The sequence below is a fragment of the Gopherus flavomarginatus genome, chromosome 20, assembly GCF_025201925.1.
Source record: "Gopherus flavomarginatus isolate rGopFla2 chromosome 20, rGopFla2.mat.asm, whole genome shotgun sequence".
Classification (NCBI taxonomy): Eukaryota; Metazoa; Chordata; order Testudines; family Testudinidae; genus Gopherus; species Gopherus flavomarginatus.
In genome coordinates, this window is record NC_066636.1 from 20357704 (window position 1) to 20380475 (window position 22772).

The following is a 22772-nucleotide window of genomic DNA, read 5'->3' on the forward strand; positions in this document are numbered from 1 at the left end:
TGTGCAGTGTTGCTGGGTGACATTAAATAGCTGCCACACCCCATCCCAGAGGTGGCTGCATTTCAGTGGTGGGTGAAGCTGTCCCTTAGACACCTCACCAAGTGGCTGGGATGAGAGTCCCAATTACTTAACATTTTGTTAAGTGCTTTGATGCTCCAAGGTCAGGTTCTAAGAAAGGGGAAAAAAGGCTGGATTGGGAGTCAGGAGTCCTGAATTTTACCACAAGTTCTGGAAGAGCATGTGATCAGTTGCTTAGATCAGGAGCCTAGGAATCCTAAGTTCTGGTCTCAGATCTGCCGCTGATGTGCTGAATGGGACGCCAACTCTCTGTGCCTCAGTTTCCCCAGATTTAAGAACTGGGGATGATGCTAAGAGCATGAGGCAGTGTTTGTAAAGTACTTTGAGACTGTGGTACTGAAGGGCAAAGAGTCATGAACCATTTGTCTTAGCACGTTCAGGTTCTCTGGCCTCTTCCAGACAGCTGATCGGAGAGAGTCCCGCATCCCACAATGCTTGCGGACAGGAAGATTGGCTGCAGATGCTAACATGGGCGGTTTAATCTGCCAGGAACGAGCGCCAAAGGGCCCAGCTGAAAAAAATCCATCATGCTAATTAAGACAGCACTGAGCGCCAATAGGGAGAAATGGGGTCAGCAGCAGGCTATGGCAAGCTTTGCTTGGTAGCTCAGGGGAGTAGGATCCTTTGGGCTGTAGGTTGCTGGTTCAAATGTGGGTATGTGACTGTTTAGCCTCCCAAGGACCGAAATGCTTCAGTCTAACCCTCCCGATGGGCTCCCCAGAGGGTAAGTGGGTGCAGTTCAACGCCTGTGCTATGCAGATCAGACTAAGTGATCTAACAGTTCCTTGAGCTTTAAGGGTACATCTCCCCAGCCCCTGGCAGCAAGCCTCCAGGCTGACAGGCTCACGCAGCTGGGCAGATGCTGCATCTTGAGTTCCCGCTTAGGAGCATAGGTTGTACTTCAAAGATCTGGCTAGACAGCTGTTTTTAGCAGATCCCCAGTCTGTCAAGCTGGGCTCCGAGGCTGGCTGCCGCTGGCTGTGTCCACAGCGTCCCCTTTGAAACATCCTGGCTTTAAGGCCAGTAGGGCTCAGCAGATCATCCAGTCTGACCTGCTGCCTGAGAACCTCTCCCAGCGATTCCTGTGTCAAGCCCCATGGCTCGTGGATTTCTCATAGGCAGTCACCTGGTCCTGAGTTAAAGCCTCCAAGTGCCGGCCAATCCACCGTGTCCTTTGGGAATCCAACCGTGAGTTACCCTCCCTCTGACAAATATGCAGCTTCTTTGAGCTTGAATTCTTCTGCTAACCCCTCCCTGGGCTGTGGTGGTGCTCAGCCGACGAATTAGCCAGCATGACTGGCAGCATAGGGCCTAGGGGGAGCGAACTTGCTGCGTCAGCCACTAGCATGACCCCTCTGTAGCCTGGTCCCAGGCTAGCACTGTGCAAGAATTGGCAGCTCCTAAATAGGGGCCATCTTTTTCTGCCGTGATTGTACAGCACCTAGCGTAAAGGGGCCCAGCCCATGAGTCCTACGTGCTATGGTCACACAAACAATACATAATAATAAAATAGCCTGCCTATGTGACTGTGCAGCCCCCAACTTCACTATTAAAAATAAAAACACTTTTTAAAAAGCCAATGGAAAATAAGAGAAATTCTAAGAGAGAAGCTGTCAGATGAATGGTGCATCTGACCCAATACCCGGTGCCTGGGGCCAGCTGCTTCTGAGGACACCTGGCTGCAATTTTACAAACAAAACCAAATTTTCATTTTTTAAAAATGGCCTTTTTACAAAAGTGAAACAGTTTGCAATTTTTTTTTTTCACTTCTCAATTTTTTTCTGGACAAATCTCCAGAACAAAAAAAAATAATGCAGTTTTCCCTTCCTCCATCTTCATTTATGAGCACTAAATGGAGGCGGGGGATGGGGGTGTGGAGAGACAGGAAAGAATAAAATCTAACCTCCTCACCCCTTTTCGAAACTGAAAATATCCTAGAAAAAGATATGCCTGAAATGTCAAGGGAAGTTTCTGTGCCAGATTTCCATCAAATGAACAATCGTTTCTTTTTTAAAAAAACAGCCAGATTTTGAAATGTTCAAAACCTTTCCCCCAAACATGCATTACCTATTTTTTGACCAGCAGAGACAGGTGAAGAGAATGCTGCAGTCACATCACCAGCTTCAGACATTCCAACATCATGATTCAGGACCCCTAAAAAAAAATCATCATCAGTCATCATCATCACTAGCCGCCTTTTTAATTCAGCTTCCGGATTTGGAGCATTTAAGGGTCAGGCTTGCGAACTTTTCTCTGCAACATTCACAGCTAGAAACCAGTATGTTTTAACAAAAGCTCATGTTGTATGTCACAACACAGTCTCACATCATTACATGACTCCAGGAGCTGGGAATGTAAGGAAAAGACCAAATGTTAACAACGATCCTGCACAACGATGTAGCCGCTGCAGAAAAATCTCTTTGGGGGGAAAGTGAAGAGCCCTTATCTAGCGTTTGTCAAAGCACTTTACAAAGGAGGACAGTATTCTTATCACTGCCTTCTAGATGGGGAAACTGAGGCACGGAACAGGGACGTGACTTACCCCAGCAACAAAGCCAGGAATAGAACTCATCTCTCCTGAATCACAGCCCAGTGCTCTTTATAATAGGGGTTAGTTTATACCCTGGAGTAGATGGATTTAGGACCCTGCTAAACTCCCTCTCATTTGTAACTCTCTGAGGGAATGCTGCCCCATAACTATCCACCTGGGGCATTTCTTGCACCTGCCTCTGAAGCAGTGGGCGATGCTGGTCCAGTCTGGGAATTCCCAGGGTGTCTCCCTTAGCTCCCAACTCCTTGAGCCAAGAAGCATGTCCTCATTGCCCAGGGCCCTGCCAGCCCATCAATAAATGATATCCTGTGCGCCGCTTTCCAGTTCAGCCTCTACAGGACCCTGACATTTCCATCCATCTAGTGCGGCCTCACAAGAGCCAGCTGCTGCTGCTCAGCTGGCATCTCTTGGGGATAACAGCCTCCTGCCCCGTGAAGCTGGGTGCCTGACGTGGAGCCGGCCGGGGAGCGGTGCACCTTTAAATAGCCGGGAGAGGTGAAAGTGGAGGAGGGGTGGGGTAAAGCAGCAACAAAAGGCAGCAGAAGGCAACCAGGCACTGCAGTGACCTCCAGGAGCGTGAGGAGCAGGTCCGGAGCACTGAGTAATTAACCGGCGGGGTGTCACGGGACGCAGAGACGGGAGATCCAGCCTTGCAGAGGAGGGCTTTGCCAAGGAGCCAGGGTGCAGCTCTGAGAAGAAGCCAAGGGGCTTGAGGAACGCTCTTCCTCCCCCCCGCTGGAAGGATCTTTCTGCAGCAGTCGAGCTGCTGTGCAGGGTTGCAGAGGCGGCAAAGGCACAGGGATGGTAAGGGAAGTTCCACCCGCGCAGGCTGTGCAGGGCAGCCCTGAGACAGGGCAGAGGGAGCGGGCAAACGAAGGAGGCACCGCTAGGCAAATGGATCGTGCCGTGCTCTGAGCCAGGGGAAGCGGGAGCAGGTGTTGGGGGCGGGGGGCTAGAGGCAAGCTGCAAATTTGATTGGAGAGATCTATTTCTAAGGGGTGATTCAAAGAGCTGAATAGAGTGTGAGAGAGTCTGGAGTGTGTAAACAGGGACGGGGCAGGAGTGTTACGTATTGGGGGGGATCATGGGGAATATTGGGGTGAAATATAGGATCAGATCACCCCTGAGAGTGAGATCTCCTAGGTTGCGGCCTTGTTTCCCCGTCAGAGCCCACATCGCCTAGTGGGACTTTTCAAATTAGACCAGGACAAGCCCTTGGGGACTGATCCCCTCTGGCTCGCCCTGTGCCTTCACCTACATCACCACAGCAAGCGGTGGGGGAACCACCACCAGGCCAGGCCAGCATGGGACCACTTCCCCCCGCTGCATCAGGTGCCAGGCGGCAGAGACTCAGCCCCCTGGGAAACGGCCCTTAGGACCAGACTAGCTCCTGGGACCAGCCGACCCTGCTCGCTGTGGGTTAGTGCGTGGCAGCGAAAGACAGCAAGGAGGTGGGTGCAGAGACCTTTCCAGCAAAGATCCCGTCATTCTATCTGTGCTGGACCAAGCCCGTCATCCCCCCGGGGGGCAGAAGACGGGACAGGGATAATGGATCCATAGGGTTATTGATTCCAATGCCAGACGGGCCCATGGGGACCTAGTCTGACCCCCTCCCCATATAACACAGATGGATGGCAGCGGGATGGAGGGGGCAGGGCTGCGATCAGGGGCCGTGGCCAAGTGTCCGTCAGCCTTGCCACATCTAGGCTAGGTTCTCCGGCAGGTATGACTCACGGGGCTAGATCTGGGCCTAAAGAGGGGTGGAGGGGGGAGACAAGGAGGTGCAGCAATGCTGCCGGAGGGGAAGGAGTTAAAAGGTCAACCTCCCTTGGCTGGCTGCAGGGTGCCCCTCACTGTTTAATGACTTCCTTCCTTTGCAGCTGGCATCTTGCTCCCCGAACAGAGAGGGGGATCCTGGGCAGATCTCCAGCCCCCGCTGCCAGATTCCCTTATTCCCCCCACAGGAATCAAGGAATTGGGCTCCCCTCTTGGAGAGCCGCAGGGTACAACGGCCCGTTAAGCAGAGTGGAAGGGCCGTGGCTCAGGGCAGAGTGGGGTAGGGGGAGCTGAGGACATGCCCCCCAAGGTGGGGAGTCAGTGCGGTCCATCCCACTCTAACCCCACTCCTCTCCCAGGGCTGGGCACAGAACCCAGGAGTCCTGATGCCCCAGCTCTCCTTGTTCTAGATCCCACTCCCCTCCCATGGACTAGAAGCTCCAAGAGCCCTGACTCCCCGGACTCCCTATTCTGGAAGGCATTGGGAGGTTCAGAGCAGGACAGGGGCTGGAGAGGAAGCTTCTCCAGGGCTGAGAAAGCCAGGCTTGCCAGCTGTTGTGTTCTCCTCCTCCCAGACTGGATGAGGCAAAAAATGCACCATGTACTAGTAAAAAAAACCCCAGCCTCAAACACCCTTTGGAGCCAAAATACTCAGCAGCTCTGCTGGGCTCTGCGCCTCGAGCCAACACCAACAGCCAAAGAGAAGCTACAGGCAATTTTGTGACTGGTTAGTGGCTTAAAGTATTAGCCTCCCAAATTGGTCCATGGTCGCTATTATTTATATTGGAGTGGCACCCAGAGGCCTCATACCAAGATCAGGGCCCCATGGTGCTAGGTGCTGTACATACATATAGCAGGAGGCAGCCCCTGCCCCAAAGAGCTGACCATCTATATACACAAGGGAAACCGAGGCACTGAGAGGGGATGTGTCTTACCCAAAGTCACTAGCAAAGTCAGGACTAGAACCCAGGTCTTCCAAGATTTAGTCCATTGCGCTGTCCCCTAGGAAACACTGCCTTCCCTCTGAGATTGCAGCTGTTTCCCCCAATCCCAGCATTACTCAGTGGCTACAGCGAGGTATGAGGGAGGAGCTCGGTGTCAGCTGTATAACTGCTGGGAGAATGGAGCCGAATACTTGCCCTGCTTTCCTGTGTCTTGGCTGCACTCCCATCAGGGGAGGAGGGGGGCTCCCAGGAGAACCAAATCCCAATCAGGAGACTTGGGAGTTGCTCCCCTTCTGAGGTACAAAAAACCCCGTGACACCTAGGGTGACCCTGAGCCTACAAAACTGGCCAGCTGGCAATGTCCTAGGCCCCCTTCCAGATGTCCTGGGACAGCTCCCTCAAACAAGGGATGATCCTGAGAAAACCCGGACGGGGAGCAGCCCTGGGAAGGGAATTGTGCTGGAGCCTGATGCCTGCTGAACTGAGCAGCGGTGAGTCCAGGGCAATTCCTACTTCTAAACACTAAAGGGAGACAAAAGGGAGGCAGGTGGGCGGAGCTACCATGACAGGTGTCCTCGGTGCGCTGGCACCTGCCCGCAGCGTCGGGACAATGGCAGAGCCGGCTGGCGGCTCACCCAGATCCCAGCGCAGGATGGCATCAGATTAGCTGAACTCGACTGTGGAACAGGTTGAAGCTAAACTGAAATAAGCGACTGTTAACTTGAAATAAGAACATCCAGACCAAATCCTGCTCTGGTTTGACTCAGGTTTAAGGAACAGTTGTAGTTAAACTGGCGCAGTTGCCTCAGGCAGACCAGGTCTAAGATACATGCCAGCAAGTCACGTGAATACAAGTTACAAGCTGAGGGGGTGGCTGGGGTTCTGCTTTACACACTCACCCTGTGGGGCAGTATAAGCTAGGGGATAGAGCACCATACTGAGACTCAGAAGACCCGGTTTAATTCCCAGCCCTGCCACTGGCCTGCTGGATGACGTGGGCAAGTAATTTCCCCTACCTTCCTGTGCCTCAGTTTCCCCAGTGTGAAATGGGGATAATAATCTTGACCTCCTTTGTCAAGCGCTTTGATATCTATGTATGAAACGTAGCCTGGATCCCCACCGCAAGCCGGGGTTTGGTGGTCAAACAGCTCCCTGAGAGGACGGAGCTGCCTAGCTCAATTTTTTTTTTGGGGGGGGCATCCGAAACATCACTCCCCATCTCTACTCCAGCATCATCCAGAGGGGCCTGAGTGTAACTGAAACTCAGCCTCCCTCCCCCATCCCAACACATGCCCCAGTTAGTGGCTCGAACTCCAAGGGAAATCCCAGGGTATTCCACTAGGGAAACCCCTGGTGACAGCTCCGCCATGAGAATGTGGGACAGGTCTCTGTGCCAGGCCCCTGGGAGGCAGCTGCATTCCTTTGTCCAGGAAATAGCTCCAGCCCTCTGCCTCTTATCACTGGCTCCTCTTTATTCTTCCCTGCCAGCAACTAATAAATCAGCCGCCCGCAAATCCTCCCCGCAGCTGAGCTCAAAATAAAGCGGCTGAGACGGGTCAGGGTGAGGTGTCTGAGACTGGCATACAGGGATGTGCTCAGAAGCAGGCCGGCATGCAGAAAGCCTGCACCGGGGTCCAGCTTGGAATCTGCCAGGAGACAGGCAGCCCCTTTGGGCTCGGATCGACCTGGCTGCTGCTCCCCCAGCTCCAAGGGAGGCAGGCTGCAAGTCCCATGAACCAGCCGGGCCCCACACTGCTGCTTGCATGGCTAGTGGAGTCCAGGGTTTGTCCGATTCGCAGTCCGTGCGGGCACCATTCCCATGCGATGTCTTGCCCTGCTGCTGCCCGGGCTGACCTGCAGTCTCCAAGGCTCAGGCTGGCACCTCCGGCCAACACTGAGTAGGGCCATCTGTTTGTTAATCTCTGAGGAGCTGCACCCATGGGAGAATGCTGGGGCAGGAGAGATGGGGAGCTGTTGGCAGCCAGGGAGCAGTGGCTGGGGCGCAAGACATTGAGATGCTGCTGGCAGGCATGGGGAGCTGTGGATGGACACAGAGCAAGAATTGGAGGAGCTGTGTTCCCTGGGAGCCACAGAAGATCCCCAACACAGGGCCATAATTGATTAATGAGCCTGCAACTACCAGGGCATAACAGGAATCGATGCCAGCCGGCCGCTGTCGGCCTCTTTTGTCACTGAGCCAGTCCCTTGGCTCCAATGGATGCTGGATTGATTTCACCTATAGATCGCCAGGATCTGGACGTGGCAAGGGTGGTCAGTGACTTCTTAGCCATCAGAAGAGCAGTCCTCAAGGAACAGGCCCATGCTCTGAAAGCCACTTTAGGATCTGGAGCCTTTATCCTTAGAGCACCCATTCCCATCCAGGTTAGCAGTGGCTGGAGGATGACCCCAGCTGGCGGCCCGAGTGAGAGGAGTTTGGTGGATCTCACACCTGTGCCCAAAGTATCCCTCAGGGTAAGGAAGAGACAAGCGGAGGCTGTGATAGATACAAACAAGAGCAGGGTCTGGTCTCAGCCCGGCCCTGTGGTTCTCTCTGGCACTCCAGTTCCTAGCCCAGGACTGCTCAGCCCTGGAGATGCTGATCCCATGCCAGTTCCCACCTCGCCAAAACCACCAGCGGCCCCTGCTACCGTCAGTCCCAGAGGGCTGGTCCTGTGCTTTGCCACGGGGCACTCAAGCTCTGATCAACAGCTAAGGGCAGCGTTGACCCTTCTGAGTCATAAACTGCCCCCCAGCGTTGGGCACCCTCTGCAGAGGGCCCAATCAAACAGGCTTTGGAGACTGGACCTGCCTTTTGCCCCTTTGTGGCAGGTAGAAAAATAGCAGCTATCTAACACACATCTCTTTTGGTCCATTCACAGATCCCTGGAAACAGAGGCCAGATCTTCAGGCCGCCGGCTGCTCTGTCGCATCCCAGGGGTGGGAGTGAGAGATTGATGCACACCCTGTAAAACACAGCTCGCACCATACAGATGTGAGTACGCATTGCTCTGCAAGCGCCATGGTGGGCTGGAATTCACCCACGTGCATCCACTGATACCGTGCAAGAGAGGCTGTATCGTTAGATGCTGCTGGCTGTCAGGGAGTGAAAAGCCCTCGGGGGGCAATCTTACCATGTAACAGCCAGGGCTAAGGCCTAATTTGCACCCCAGAAGGAGAGCACCCGCGTTTGGAGCCACGGCAAGAACACCTGCATTTGGAGCCACGGCACGGAAGAGCCTGGAGGCTCCGTATTAAACTTCCACCCACACCAGTAACAGATTCTTTAAGAGCAGAATTTAACTACAGGAACACATCTCCCAGCTGGGGAGGTGGCAGCCGCCAAATTGAGCTGGCCAATGAGATGCAAGCTAGAATCGTTACCTCCTCAGAACCAATCCTGACTGACCAATCAGAGATTCCCAGGTGCCTGTTCACTCCTGTGAATCTGGCCCACCTCTGGGGCTAATGGAACCACTGGGAAAGCAGAGGGTAACCACGTTTCCTGCCGGCTCCTCCCAGTGGAGATTTGGAAGCCAGAGTCAACCCGAACTCTTTCTGTAACTGGGGGATATTTGTCGCCAAAGGAGCCATCCCTATTGAGTCTCACCAGCACAAGCCACGAAGGAGTTAACTGCCGCTCTGTGAAGAAGGAATAAAGTTCCCTGAGCCAGAAGGTGGTGGTTCTTGTTCAATCCAGAGCAGAAGCCGGGCAGCACCAGTTTAGCAGAGTCTCCATCCAAGCAGCAAAATATGCTCAGGGTCTCCGAGCCCTGCCACAGTGTAGGAGGAGCTTGGCTTCCCGGGGACGAGCCGGATTCGGCCCCCTGGGTCCTGGCTGCTCACATCTCTGTAGAGCTCCGGTGCAGATTCTGGGTGGGAATGCCCAAGCCTCCGATATGAATGCCACTTTCCACAAGAAGGTCAGTGAGCTGCTCAAGCTGGGGTCACCCGCCATGGTCAACCAGAGCCGTGGGCAGCCCTGGGAGGGGGTGGAGTTCTCGCCTGGCGGTGGAGCCAACACCAGCCTGCCCAGTGAGGTCTTCCTGCTGCCCACTTTCTCCACCGCCGCCAAGGTCCGGGTGGCTATCACCTTCGTCCTCTTCCTCTCCTCCGCCTGCTTCAACATCGCCGTGCTGTGGACTGTCACCCAGAAGTACCGCAAGAGGCCGCACATCCGCATCCTCATTGTCAACCTGGCCGCGGCCGACCTGCTGGTGACCTTTGTGGTGATGCCCTTGGACGCAGCCTGGAACATCACGGTACAGTGGTATGCGGGCGACCTGGCCTGCCGGGCCCTCATGTTCCTCAAGCTGGTGGCCATGTATGCCTCAGCCTTCATCACCGTGGTGATCAGCCTGGACCGCCAGGCAGCCATCTTGCACCCACTGAGCATGGGCGACGCCAAGAAGAAGAACAAGGCCATGCTGTGCATGGCCTGGGCCCTGAGCGTGTTGCTGGCACTACCTCAGGTAGGTCACCATGGCAATGGCGCAGGTAGGGAGGACCGTGGAATGGACCCCGGGGCAGGCTTCCCATGATGCAGCCTCCTTTTGCCATGGCATTTGTGGTACTGTCAGGGTCTGGTTTAGGTAGAACAGGCCTCTGATGCACTGTGGTGTGGATGGGCCAATGACCTGATGTAGTATGGGCAGGATGTGGGCTACCCAACTAGATGGATCAGCTAAAGCAGTGGCTTTCAAACTTTTTATTTTATTTTTACAGGGACCCCTTTCACATAGCAAGCCTCTGAGTGCAACCCCCCCCCTAAATTAAAAACACTTTTTTATATATATAACACCATTATAAATGCTGGAGGCAAAGCAGGGTTTGGGGTGGAGGTTGACAGCTCATGACCCTCCATGTAATAATCTCTTGACTCCCTGTAGGGTCCCAACCCCCAGTTTGAGAACCCCTGAGCTATAGGGATATAAGACGAGACAGGCCAATGGTTTGATGATGTACAGTCAGGACACCAGCCTGCCGGCAATGGATCTGGGATGGGCAGAGGATGAGCTAGATGGACTAGTTGTCAGATACAGTATGGACTGGAGGTGGCCTAGCTAGATGGATCCAGTATGGGCCAGAGGCAGGGATGCTGGAGCACCGGTGCAATGGGCAGGAATACGAGGCTGGGTGGCCAGTGCTGTGTCCAGGGTGTAGCTCCTGCACGGGTGCTGAGATCTAACTGTTTCTCCGGGCCGGGCGGGGTGTGTCTCTCTTCCAGATGTTTGTCTTCCATGCAGTGAGCCGCTCCCAGCCCATCTACTTCATCCAGTGCGCCACGGTGGGCAGCTTCCAGGCCCACTGGCAGGAGACGCTCTACAATATGTTCACCTTCTCCTGCCTCTTCCTGCTGCCGCTGCTCATCATGGTGCTGTGCTACTCCCGAATCCTCATCGAGATCTCCGGCAAGATGAAGAGAGCTTGCGGTGAGCCCGGCCTGCCTCTCGTGTCCCCTGGCCCTTGTCCGCGGGCTCCCAACGTGCATGGACGTGCATGTTCACTGCCGCGGAGGTCTGCATGGTGGGACTGGTCTCTGTGTGTGCAAGCACATGTGGGAGCGCGCGTGTGTGTATGAGAACATGCATGTATGCACCACGTACACCAATGAGTGTGCAACTCTTCCTATCCATCCATCCCCACACATCTTTCCATCCGTCTTCCTCCTCTGCCTCTCCCCAAGGGAAAATCAATCCCAGCCCCCAGTACTTAGCTGCAGGGAACCGTCCCCTTCATGTCCCCCCACACTCTGGCTGTGGCAGGCCCTGGCTCGGTGCCCCGTGCAGAACACCTCGCTTCCCCCTGGGCGCTACCCACTGCCACGGCTGGCCTGCCACGGCCCATTAACCCAGGCAGCCAGCAGCCAGTCCCCAGCTGCCCTCCTCTGGGCAGTTCTCCAGCTCTGGGAGGCTGCAGGGACCTGTGCCAGCACTCACATACACACTGGCTTGGAACATGGGGACCCTCACTCTTTTTGTCCTCTGTCTTTCCCATTCTGTCCTTCTCATCGTATTTCCCCTCTTCCCTCTGCTCAGTTTCTTTCTTGCTCTCATTCTCCTGCTCTCCCTTTCCTTGCTCACTTCCAAGTGCTCTGCTTCACCCTGCAGAATTTCCCTCCCTCTATGTCTCTCCTCTCATCCTCTGTTCCCTCCCTTCTTATTCTCTCTCTCATTCTTCTCCCTCTGTCCTGCAGTCTCCTCCAAGGAGGTCCACCTCCGCCGCTCCTACAACAACATCCCCCGGGCCAGGATGCGCACTCTGAAGATGTCCATTGTCATCGTGCTGACCTTCATTCTGTGCTGGACTCCCTACTACCTGCTGGGCCTCTGGTACTGGTTCTCCCCGGAGATGCTGAGCCGGAAGAAGGTGCCTCCATCCCTCAGCCACATCCTCTTCCTCTTCGGCCTCTTTAACGCCTGCCTGGACCCCCTCATCTATGGCTTCTTCACCATGCACTTCCGCAGGGAGATCGGGAGCGTCTGCTGCTGCACCCACCACAGGAAGGAGCAGGCCTCCACGCTGATTGGCTCCTTCCGGGCCTCCACCACGGCCACACCCGTCAGAAGTGCCAGGGAGGACCAGGGGGGCTCGGGCAAGTACGAACTGGAGGTGACGGCTAACGTGGCCCTGCCTGCTGGGAGGTGTGAACTGTGCAGGAAGAAGATAGTGGAGAGCTTCATATGAGTGGATCTTTGCCACGCCCGGACTCACCTCTGCTTCCCAGCAAGGGAGAGAGCCCAGTGGGACCCCCATAATGTGGGGGCTACTGGGCAATTGTTCCTTCACTCAAGCACCCACCAATAAATCCAGATTATTTTCTCAGCTAGTGGCCTCTCCTTGATCTCCTCTCTTTGTGCCCATCAGTCTCTCGCTACCCAGAGCTGTGCTAGGCTGCACGCTCCCCAGCTGGCATGGGTGGAGGTGGACACAGAGAGCGGACTGCTGTGGGCTTCTGCTCCTTGGAAAGGTCGCCACTAAAAGTCTGCTAGCAGTGTGGCCTAGTGGACACATCCTTGACTCAGGAGACCCAGGGTTTATTCCCAGCTCAGCTGCTGGGTGACCTTGAGCAAGTCACTTTGCCCTCTTTATGCCTTAGTTTCTCCATCTGTGAAATGGGGAGAAGCCTTTGGAAAGTGCTTTGAGATCTACTGAAGACAAAAGCTAGGGAGTATTGTTATTTTCCAGATCCGCGTCCCCACTCAAACACATACGAAGGAACCTGGGTTCCTGCTCTTGAGAGGGGATCCCCAAGTTTGCACTTCCATGATACTGTCCCCCACCGAATACACCAGTTGGTTCCTGAGTGCAGAAAGCCTCTGCTCCCCCACCAGAAACAGGGAAGGAGGAGCCGGGTCCTGATACATTTCCAAGTGTTTCCCCTTACTCAATAACTCCCATCGGTCAGTGTGTGAATTAGTGGTCAGAGGAGGATGACAGGACTCCTGGGTTCTAGCCACCCTCAGTAACAGAGATGGATGTCGACACTGCAATTTTATAGCCCTGCGAACCAACGTCAGCTGACCCACATCTTTCACCATAGTGTAGACGCACTCTTTTCCCATCTTTAAGTCTAATGCAGCAGGAAACTGATGGGCTCTCGCGGTAGAAAAGAAACTGTTTGCCCCAGGCAGAGTAACCCAGCAACTGACAGGCAGGATAGTCTAGTGGTTATGGCACTAGTCTAGGATCCAAGACACATGGGCTCATATCCCTGTTCTGCCACCAACTTCCTGTGTGGGCTTGTGCGGCTCACTTAGTTCCTGTGTATAGCAGGACTAATAGTCCCAGCCGGCCTCCCAGGAGGGTTGTGCAAAGAGATACAATGAAGGTTTTTAGATATTATAGTGACAGATGCCAGATGAGGACCTTAGATAGAACCTATAAATCTCCATGCCCTATAGGCTGGGCTTTTCTTATTTGGGGTTTATTCATTTCATTTCTGGAGGGTTATTTTTAGTGATTTTTGAGCTCTACCTGGTTTTTCAGGGTTCCGTCTCTGTGGGTACACAAAGTACTGTTTCGCCCCAGCAGACTCTACACACCAATTAGTTCGTAACACATTAACGTGCCTTAGGAATCACACTCCCTGTCGTCCAAACTACTGCTCCATTAGACGAGCCCTTGATGCAAGCCAGGGAGCAGGGACGTTACCTGTACAAAGTGCACTGGACAAGGGGTGCAGACAATACTGAAAACCATTTCCGGTGTTTACCAGATAAACACCAGTTCTGATTGTGCTGGGGGTGCTTATCCATTCAAATCTAAAACCATATGCTCTAACCATAGGCTGGACAAAGACTAAACTTTGCTTGACAATGAAACTGAGGCATCTGATGTCCCACCAATTGGAACACAGGTCTCCCTTACAGATACGGGCAGATGTCAACAGAAGAGGGCTTTTAAAAAAAAAAAGCAGACTTTTATTCAGTACTTATGGGTAACATTTCTCCTTCAAAATGAGAGTCCCCTTCAGCATCACTGGATGAGTTCTCTCATTTGAAGTTTCTGAGGTCAAAAAGAGATTAAGAGTTTTAATACAAATCAAGAATTTTACAGATGCTGTCAAAAATACGACCAAGAACTCACAGGTAAAAATGCAGCACAATTAAAAACCCAGAAAGGGATCGAGGCAGGAGTCTGCACAGACAGCTTACAAGAGACTTCCTGCTTCCAGAGCTACGCAGGGAGAATTTACACCTAGGAACCATCAAAAGGAAATGGAGAAATGTGAGATCAGCGTCGTCTCCTGTCCGGACTCCTGCTCCGCCTACGTCCGCCCCTGGAAGACAGACAGATAGGGACAGAGTTATATATATGCTAGCCTGAGCTAACATCTCGAAAGATTTGAAAGCCATCGACGACTTCTATGCACAAGGACCATGTTCCTTGCCAAAGAAATGCAGCCAGTTCTGGAGTGGAAGCCGGCAGGTGTTTAATAATGCAGAGCAACAGGAAAATATTCTCTTAAAGCTCATGCACAGATCCCAGTGCACTTCACTAAAGGTAGATAAGTCGGGTTCCAGTTTTACAGAAATCGAGGCACAGAGCCCATAAATGACTTGCCCAAAGTCACATGTCAATGGCTGGGTCCAGACTAGTAAGATTTCTTGACTGCCAACCTCCTGCTCAGACCATTAAAGAACTGAAGAACACAATCCAACAGAATTCCCAATTGGCGAGAATTATTCATGATCCACTGGAAATTTAGCTCAGGGTTAACATTCCTGTTGAATTTTTCGTGATCTCAAGAGATCAGGCCTTCAGTTTCACCCCTCAGCAGAAACATCAGGATCCTAAACCACGGAGGAGCTCTAAAGCATCGTTTTACCACAGGGTGTTTCCCAGAGAGCTGGAAGTAGGCGGCACAGACTCTGACATTTCCTGCCCTGCTTCAGGCAGTTCCTTTGTCTGTGGCACAAAGACCATTTTCCTCTGGGAAAATCTGTTCCCAGGAATTTCAAAACGGAGTTTCCATCGTCTCTGGATGAAAAGCACGGAGGCTACAGTGAAAGCCCCTGAGCATGCACATGGACTGAATGCAGGAACTCAAGAGTGTCACGCAGCAACTCCAGGTAAAAGAGGGAGAGAATCACTCTAGGGGAAAGAATTTCCAGTTGGTCTAACTTAAAATCCTGTTTGTTATTTAGTGGCTTCAGGGCTCTCAATCCATCACGTTCTACCAGCACTAGAAAGCCCTAGGCAAGTGTTTTCCACACTGCCCTGGAGGGTCTCCCTTTGTGAGGGAGCCTGAGGCCAGCTCAGACTCCATGACTCACTTAATCTTCAGTACCTCTGATGAGACTGCCAAGCTGAGGACCAAGCTGGTGTCAGCGGAGATGCAACCCTCAACCTTGGCAGTATCTTACCTTCTCTTTCCTTTCGGGGGCCCCCTGACAAAGCACCAGTCCACGCTGATTGGCTGCCCCATCAGGTCCTGTCCGTTAAGACCTTCCATTGCCGCCTGGGCTTCTTTGTATGTTTCATATTCTACTAGAGTGTATCCCTGTGGGGTGCAAGGAGACAAGCCTCAGTCAGCGAGTGGCCCAGTGGGGAGCTTAGCGAACAAGCCAGAAGCTGGGCCAGACTTGAGAGCAGATCACAGAAATCGATCGCGAGCCTCCAGTACACTCAGCTCCATTGCTGGCATCAGGAACGCTGTCAACAGTGGCAGGAAAAATACCGACTTGGCTGTAAGTGGAGTAAATAGAGTGGGCCCTACCGTAAATAGAGATTTTCAATTAAACACACACACACACACACACAGAGCTTTCCCAAATTAGTGCCTTGAACTGTTAGCTTTAACTAGAAAGGGATTTAATAGAGAAGGGGGCATTAACTATTACACTGATATGTCCTCCCCTCTTCTGTAGGGCTTCCCTGGTGGGCTCAAAGCACATTAGTTAAGACTAAGCAGATTAATTAAAGCCTCACAGGCCTTTGTTTGTGGTATTCTCCTCAACTTAGAGACAGAGGCCCCGAGAGCTGAAGGGACCTACCCCAGGTCACACAGCTATTCAGAATCCAAGCAGTCCCCATCTGCTCTAACCAATAGATTACCCTGCCCCCATCAAAGCTGGGAACACAACCCCAGAGCTCCTGGCTCCCAGCTCTGTTTCTTTTCCTCTCCAATTGCATGGGGGTAATTTCATTTGCATGGCTCCCTAGCTTACCTGGTCCCCATTACCAGAGTATCCGAGCCCCATGCAATCTGTAAGGTATTTATCCTCACCCCCTCCCCTCCCCCGAGGTAGGGCAGTGTTGCTATCTCCATTATACAGATGAAGCACAGACACTAAGGCTCACATCCTCAAAAGTGTTCAGGTGTCTTGCGCCTACTGACACCAATGGGAGTTAGGAGCCTACATACTTTTGTGGATCTGGGCCTAAGTGACCTGCCCGAGGTCACACACCAAGTCTGTGGCAGAGGAGGGAAATGAGCAAAAGGGGAACATCCTAACCACTAGACCATCCATCCCGTCCTACCTTCAGGTAGCCTGTTCTTCTGTCTAGATTCAAATGGATGTTCTTTATCTCGCCGTACTCTGCAAACTTGTCGTGAATATCCTCTTCAGTGGCCTCCTCGTGAACTCCAGTGACAAAGAGAATCCAACCCTCCACCGCTGTAGCCACGGCATGCAGGGAAAAGCAACGCTCATTAAACAGAAGACAGGGTGTGCGCCTCAGCTTGGTACGCAAACCCCACTGCGCGCACACAACACCTGCATCTACACAAGCAGGATGGAAAGGGATCCTCCCAACACCCTAGCCAGACCCCCTGCTTAGCTTGGAACCCATTGGCAGCAAGGGGCTAAGTGAAAACAGGTGCGGAACGGATGGAGGACTGAATCTAGCCCCGGTAAAAAGGCAGCTTGACAGCCCTGGAGACAATCACTGTTTATCCACACAGTGCGGATAGTCTGGACACAATATACATGCCATTGTAACGATAATCCTTAGCTTGTATATGGTGCTTTTCATCAGTTGATCGCAAAGATTTTTTTACAGATGAGGAAATCAAAGTGCAAAGAGTTGAAGTGACTTGCCCAAGGTGATCCCACAGACCAGTGGCAGAGCTGGGAAATAGAACCTAGGTCTCCTGAGTCCCAGTCCAGTGCGCTATCCACTACACCTCACTGTCTCTAGGAATAGACTGGTTTCTCCCCATCTTTAAAGCAATCCCACAGCATGATGTCCTGTGCAAGCACCCCATGCAACTGAGGCTGGGTGACCACACATGCTAATCCAAACATCTCCAGCAGATACTCACATCTCTGAGGCCCAGGTTCATCCCCATCTTGTTCCACGCTGTCATAGTCCTCACGTACTCTGGCCCTCGAACCTTCCTCTGGCCACACAATGGGGGCAGACAAAGATCTTTTTAGATGACTAGAAACATTTATTATGCTAATGCTTAGGGACCAGCCAAGAATGCAGCCCCATTGTGCTAAGCACTGCACACAATTCCTGCCCTGAAGGGTTTACAGTCTAAATATATTTAACTATGTAGTCTAGCTGTTCTAAGCACTGCTAGGCACACGCATATGTTCCTGCATTTGGGCTTGTCTACATCAGAAAGTTGCAGCGCTGGTGAGGGAGTTACAGCGCTGCAACTTAGGAGGTGTACACATCTGCAGGGCACCACCAGCGCTGCAACTCCCTGTTTGCAGCGCTGGCCGTACTCCCGTTTTGTCTCGGGTGTAGAGGATCCAGCGCTGGTGATCCAGCGCTGGTAATCAAATATAGACACTTACCAGCGCTTTTCTTGACCTCCGTGGAATAAGCAGGTATCCCAGCATACCTGAGGAAGCCTCTGGTAATCAAGCTGGTCTCCTTCCCCGGTTTGCTCTCGCGTTCCCCGAACCCCGAGCAAGCAGGTCTCCTTCCCTGAGGTTTGCTGGGTGGTTCCGGGAACGCGAGAGCAAACCGGGAAAGGAGACCAGCTTCGCCGCGGTTTGCTCTCGCGTTCCCCGAACCCCGAGCAAGCAGGTCTCCTTCCCTGAGGTTTGCTGGGTGGTTCCGGGAACGCGAGAGCAAACCGGGAAAGGAGACCAGCTTCGCCGCGGTTTGCTCTCTCGTTCCCCGAACCCCGAGCAAGCAGGTCTCCTTCCCTGCGGTTTGCTGGGTGGTTCCGGGAACGCGAGAGCAAACCGGGAAAGGAGACCAGCTTCGCCGCGGTTTGCTCTCGCGTTCCCGGAACCACCCTGCAAACCGCAGGGAAGGAGACCTGCTTGTTCGGGGAACGCGAGAGCAAACCGCGGCGAAGCTGGTCTCCTTTCCCGGGTTTGCTCTCGCGTTCCCGGAACCACCCTGCAAACCGCAGGGAAGGAGACCTGCTTGTTCGGGGAACGCGAGAGCAAACCGCGGCGAAGCTGGTCTCCTTTCCCGGGTTTGCTCTCGCGTTCCCCGAACCACCCAGCAAACCGCAGGGAAGGAGACCTGCTTGCTCGGGGTTCGGGGAACGAGAGAGCAAACCGCGGCGAAGCTGGTCTCCTTTCCCGGTTTGCTCTCGCGTTCCCGGAACCACCCAGCAAACCTCAGGGAAGGAGACCTGCTTGCTCGGGGTTCGGGGAACGCGAGAGCAAACCGGGAAAGGAGACCAGCTTCGCCGCGGTTTGCTCTCGCGTTCCCCGAACCCCCCTTGAAGCCGCCCAACAGCGCTGCAGTGTGGCCACATCTAACACCACTTGCAGCGCTGGTTGCTGTAAGTGTGGCCACTCTGCAGCGCTGGCCCTATACAGCTGTACTAATACAGCTGTAACAACCAGCGCTGCAAAATTTTAGATGTAGACATGGCCTTTAAGCTTTACAGCACATAAAATTCTGTAGAGTGACACAAGCCTAATAGTTAAAACAGTGATAAGAATCAGACTCCTGGTGACCCAGGTCAAGTGGTGTCACCCTTGTATATAAGCCAGAGGGGTCTATTTTACAGACTGGGGAAGTGAAGTGACTTGCCAAAGGACAGAGCAAGTCAGTGACAGAGTCCCGGATGGAACCCAGGAGTCCTGATTCTCATCCTAAAACACACTCCTGGGGCTTAAGCCACTGGGCAGTTTCTGTTTAGAAGCAGCAAGACGACTCCAGTGAGTAGCCAGACCATTCCAGTTAGCTACACAGCACAGGAGGCTCCCCATGATTCACAGAGTAACTCATCTGTTCACAACAAGATCCTCACCTGAGCCAAATCCTCGGCCTTTCCTCTTCTTTGCTTTCTCCTTCAGTTTGTGGATGCTTTCTGCAGAGAAGTTCAATGTGTTAATGTCAAGTGGAAGGAGGTCTGAAACAGGCCATTTGGGGTAGAAGGGGGGAGGGGCAATGTAACTGGATCAGAACCAGGCTCGACCCAGATGGTGCAGCTTTCAGAACAACCCCAAGGCAGGGAGGAACATGAGTCAGAACTGGGTGAGACGGGCACAGGGGGAGGCCGGGTCAGAACCTGTCGGGGCGGGAACAGATCTCAGGGCTCAGAACCGAGTGAGCTGGGCACGGGGGAGGCCGGGTCAGAACCTGTCGGGGCGGGAACAGATCTCAGGGCTCAGAACCGGGTGAGCTGGGCACGGGGGGAGGCCGGGTCAGAACCTGTCGGGGCGGGAACAGATCTCAGGGCTCAGAACCGGGTGAGCTGGGCACAGGGGGAGGCCGGGTCAGAACCTGTCGGGGGCGGGAACAGATCTCAGGGCTCAGAACCGGGTGAGCTGGGCACAGGGGGAGGCCGGGTCAGAACCTGTCGGGGGCGGGAACAGATCTCAGGGCTCAGAACCGGGTGAGCTGGGCACGGGGGGAGGCCGGGTCAGAACCTGTCGGGGCGGGAACAGATCTCAGGGCTCAGAACCGGGTGAGCCGGGCACGGGGGGAGGCCGGGTCAGAACCTGTCGGGGCGGGAACAGGTCTCAGGGCTCAGAACCGGGTGAGCCGGGCACGGGGGGAGGCCGGGTCAGAACCTGTCGGGGCGGGGGAGGGTCTCAGGGCTCAGAACCGGGTGAGCCGGGCACGGGGGGAGGCCGGGTCAGAACCTGTCGGGGCGGGGGAGGGTCTCAGGGATCAGAACCGGGTGAGACAGACACGGGGGGAGGCCGGGTCAGAACCTGTCGGGGCGGGAACAGATCTCAGGGCTCAGAACCGGGTGAGCCGGGCACGGGGGGAGGCCGGGTCAGAACCTGTCGGGGCGGGGGTGGGTCTCAGGGCTCAGAACCGGGTGAGCTGGGCACGGGGGGAGGCCGGGTCAGAACCTGTCGGGGCGGGAACAGGTCTCAGGGCTCAGAACCGGGTGAGCCGGGCACGGGGGGAGGCCGGGTCAGAACCTGTCGGGGCGGGGGTGGGTCTCAGGGCTCAGAACCGGGTGAGCCGGGCACGGGGGGAGGCCGGGTCAGAACCTGTCGGGGCGGGGGAGGGTCTCAGGGCTCAGAACCGGGTGAGCCGGGCACGGGGGGAGGCCGGGTCAGAACCTGTCGGGGCGGGGGAGGGTCTCAGGGATCAGAACCGGGTGAGACAGACACGGGGGGAGGCCGGGTCAGAACCTGTCGGGGCGGGAACAGATCTCAGGGCTCAGAACCGGGTGAGACGGGCACGGGGGGAGGCCGGGTCAGAACCTGTCGGGGCGGGAACAGGTCTCAGGGCTCAGAACCGGGTGAGACGGGCACAGGGGGAGGCCGGGTCAGAACCTGTCCGGGCGGGGGCGGGTCTCAGGGCTCAGAACCGGGTGAGCTGGGCACGGGGGGAGGCCGGGTCAGAACCTGTCGGGGCGGGGGCGGGTCTCAGGGCTCAGAACCGGGTGAGCTGGGCACGGGGGGAGGCCGGGTCAGAACCTGTCGGGGCGGGGGAGGGTCTCAGGGCTCAGAACCGGGTAAGCTGGGCACGGGGGGAGGCCGGGTCAGAACCTGTCGGGGGCGGGAACAGATCTCAGGGCTCAGAACCGGGTGAGACGGGCACGGGGGGAGGCCGGGTCAGAACCTGTCGGGGCGGGAACAGGTCTCAGGGCTCAGAACCGGGTGAGACGGGCACAGGGGGAGGCCGGGTCAGAACCTGTCGGGGGCGGGAACAGATCTCAGGACTCGGGACCAGGTGAGACGGGCACAGGGGGAGGCCGGGTCAGAACCTGTCGGGGCGGGGGTGGGGACAGGGACAGGACACGGGAGGACGGGCCCGAACCAGCCCGGGCCTGGGGGTCGGAACCGGACAAAGCCCAGTTGGGGGGGGGGGGCTGGGGCGGGGCTCGGAACGGGGGCGGGGCGGGGCTCGGCCCGGCGTCTGCCCGGGCCCCCATTACCGTCCCCATCCTCGTCCATGGCGAAGTCCTCGCCGCCCGCCTCATGAAGATCCAGCACGTCCGCCATCTTGCCCGCTGTGCGGCCGCCGCGGCTGCTACTGGGGCGGGCGCAGAGCGAACGGGAAGCCGGCAGGGCCGGGACCGCGCTGCACGCCGGGAAGTGCGGCGGAAGTTCCCTTCCAATCATGTGAATAGCGAGGGGGACGCCATCTTGGGAAGGGCACGCGGGGTTTTCTCCGGAGCCCACCATCTTGATAGAGTCACTTGGTCTCCCCCCGTGGAGACGCCATCTTGGGAAGGTCCATATTTCTCATCCCTGCGTGGTCGCCCTCTTGAGAAGGGCAGGAGGCAAGCCCCCCCCCGGCCACTTATAGTCAGCTGCTTTCCCACAGCAACCAGCCAGCTCTCCCCTCATCTGGGCCTTGGGCTTCTCCTCTCTGCCCCACGCGGGCCCACTCCACTCCTCCCACCCCCACTGGGGTTACCACCTTTGAAATGTTAATTCCCCCCCCCCCCATGTTAGAGGTAACAACTAAGTGCTAATTGCAATAGGGTTCTGCTGATAGGGACACCAGTTTAGCAGGCACTAGGATCACACACACACACACCCCACCAATGACATCACTACTGCCATTCGCTAAATTCAGACCGGCCATTTACAGGTGAAGCAAACTTCACCCACTGTTGTACATTGGCCCAATTTCATGGCTCAGCTCTTGTCTGAAACAGCGACGTATGGAGATCTCATCTGATCCCTAACATAGGGGGCTGCCAAGTTACAATCATTTCTCCAACAGCTCACAAAGGCCAAGTGGTTTGGACAGCGTTGATTCCATGTGCCAGCGGGATGAGCCTTGTCCCCTTTTTCCAGATTAAAAACAAAGCCTCATTAGGGAATCAAACGCTGCTACTTCATCTGTTTTTAAGAGTGGAAGTTTACCATATGTCCCACTGGGAGCGGCTTGTCACCTGGTTTTTCAGCAGGCAGGTACGTTATGATATATATTGCCTCCTTCCCACCCCCAAGAAAGTGCAACATAAAACTGCTTTGCTCAAGTTCTTCTAAATAAGTTATCCCCAAAGGCCGTGGAGTTGAAATGATGCAGCCACTGCACGAAGCAACAGGCAGGAAGCAACAGCCAAGGAGACTGGGAGAGAGAACACATACTTGGAAACTGAACCAAGGTAATGTTTCCAGCGTCTGATGCTCCCAGCCCACGCTATGGTCGCTAACTGCCTGTGCCGCTCCTCTGAAGGCTAGGCCCTGCAGCTCCCCTCATGAATGGAATATGCTACTCCCATATGCAGTCACAAGTAAAGAAGAACCCCATTTTTCGTTATTCAATTTTGGCCGAGGAGTTGCTCTTTTAAGCTTCCCCTCTCAGCCAAAGCTTCTCGCCTGTTCTCCCTTTACACTACATGTGGCAGCAGACACGGCAGTGCATGAGCAGTCAGGAGATCTCAATTCTCTTAGATCCATCCCGTAATGCCTCCTTGCCTCAGTTTCCCCATCTGTAAAGCTTGGGCTAATACCTGCCCAGTGCAAGCTGTTAAGTGCTTTAAAAACACTTGGAAGATACTCAAATGGAAAGTACCAGAGTCGGAACAAGCATAACAGCCCTTATCAAGCGTTATTTCTAATTCATGGAGAATGGTC

General features: G+C 54.7%; 2 protein-coding genes and 1 long non-coding RNA gene across 4 annotated transcripts; 1 reads left to right on the top strand and 2 right to left on the bottom strand.

Annotated features, from left to right (window-relative positions):
* Nucleotides 1–2201: 2201 nt before the first annotated feature.
* On the bottom strand, nucleotides 2202–21207 carry RBM8A (RNA binding motif protein 8A). Of its 2 annotated transcripts, none has more exons than XM_050930889.1 (6): nucleotides 21116–21207; nucleotides 19025–19084; nucleotides 17117–17194; nucleotides 16333–16469; nucleotides 15216–15352; nucleotides 2202–2232 (listed from the first exon to the last, which is right to left on the bottom strand). In XM_050930889.1, the coding sequence occupies exons 1-6, from the start codon at nucleotides 21180–21182 to the stop codon at nucleotides 2217–2219; spliced, it is 495 nt and encodes a 164-aa protein (XP_050786846.1). In that variant the 5' UTR covers nucleotides 21183–21207; the 3' UTR covers nucleotides 2202–2216. The 2 variants fall into 2 exon arrangements, with proteins under 2 accessions (XP_050786846.1, XP_050786845.1); XM_050930888.1 differs by lacking the exon at nucleotides 2202–2232 and adding an exon at nucleotides 13754–14128.
* LOC127038311 (gonadotropin-releasing hormone II receptor-like) lies at nucleotides 8610–12503 on the top strand. The gene is made up of 3 exons (XM_050930890.1): nucleotides 8610–9818; nucleotides 10574–10778; nucleotides 11543–12503. The coding sequence occupies exons 1-3, from the start codon at nucleotides 9246–9248 to the stop codon at nucleotides 12031–12033; spliced, it is 1269 nt and encodes a 422-aa protein (XP_050786847.1). The 5' UTR covers nucleotides 8610–9245; the 3' UTR covers nucleotides 12034–12503.
* Nucleotides 19674–20882, bottom strand: LOC127038312 (uncharacterized). The gene is made up of 3 exons (XR_007770618.1): nucleotides 20727–20882; nucleotides 20079–20294; nucleotides 19674–19862 (listed from the first exon to the last, which is right to left on the bottom strand). It is a non-coding gene; the product is annotated as an uncharacterized LOC127038312 (long non-coding RNA).
* Nucleotides 21208–22772: the final 1565 nt, after the last annotated feature.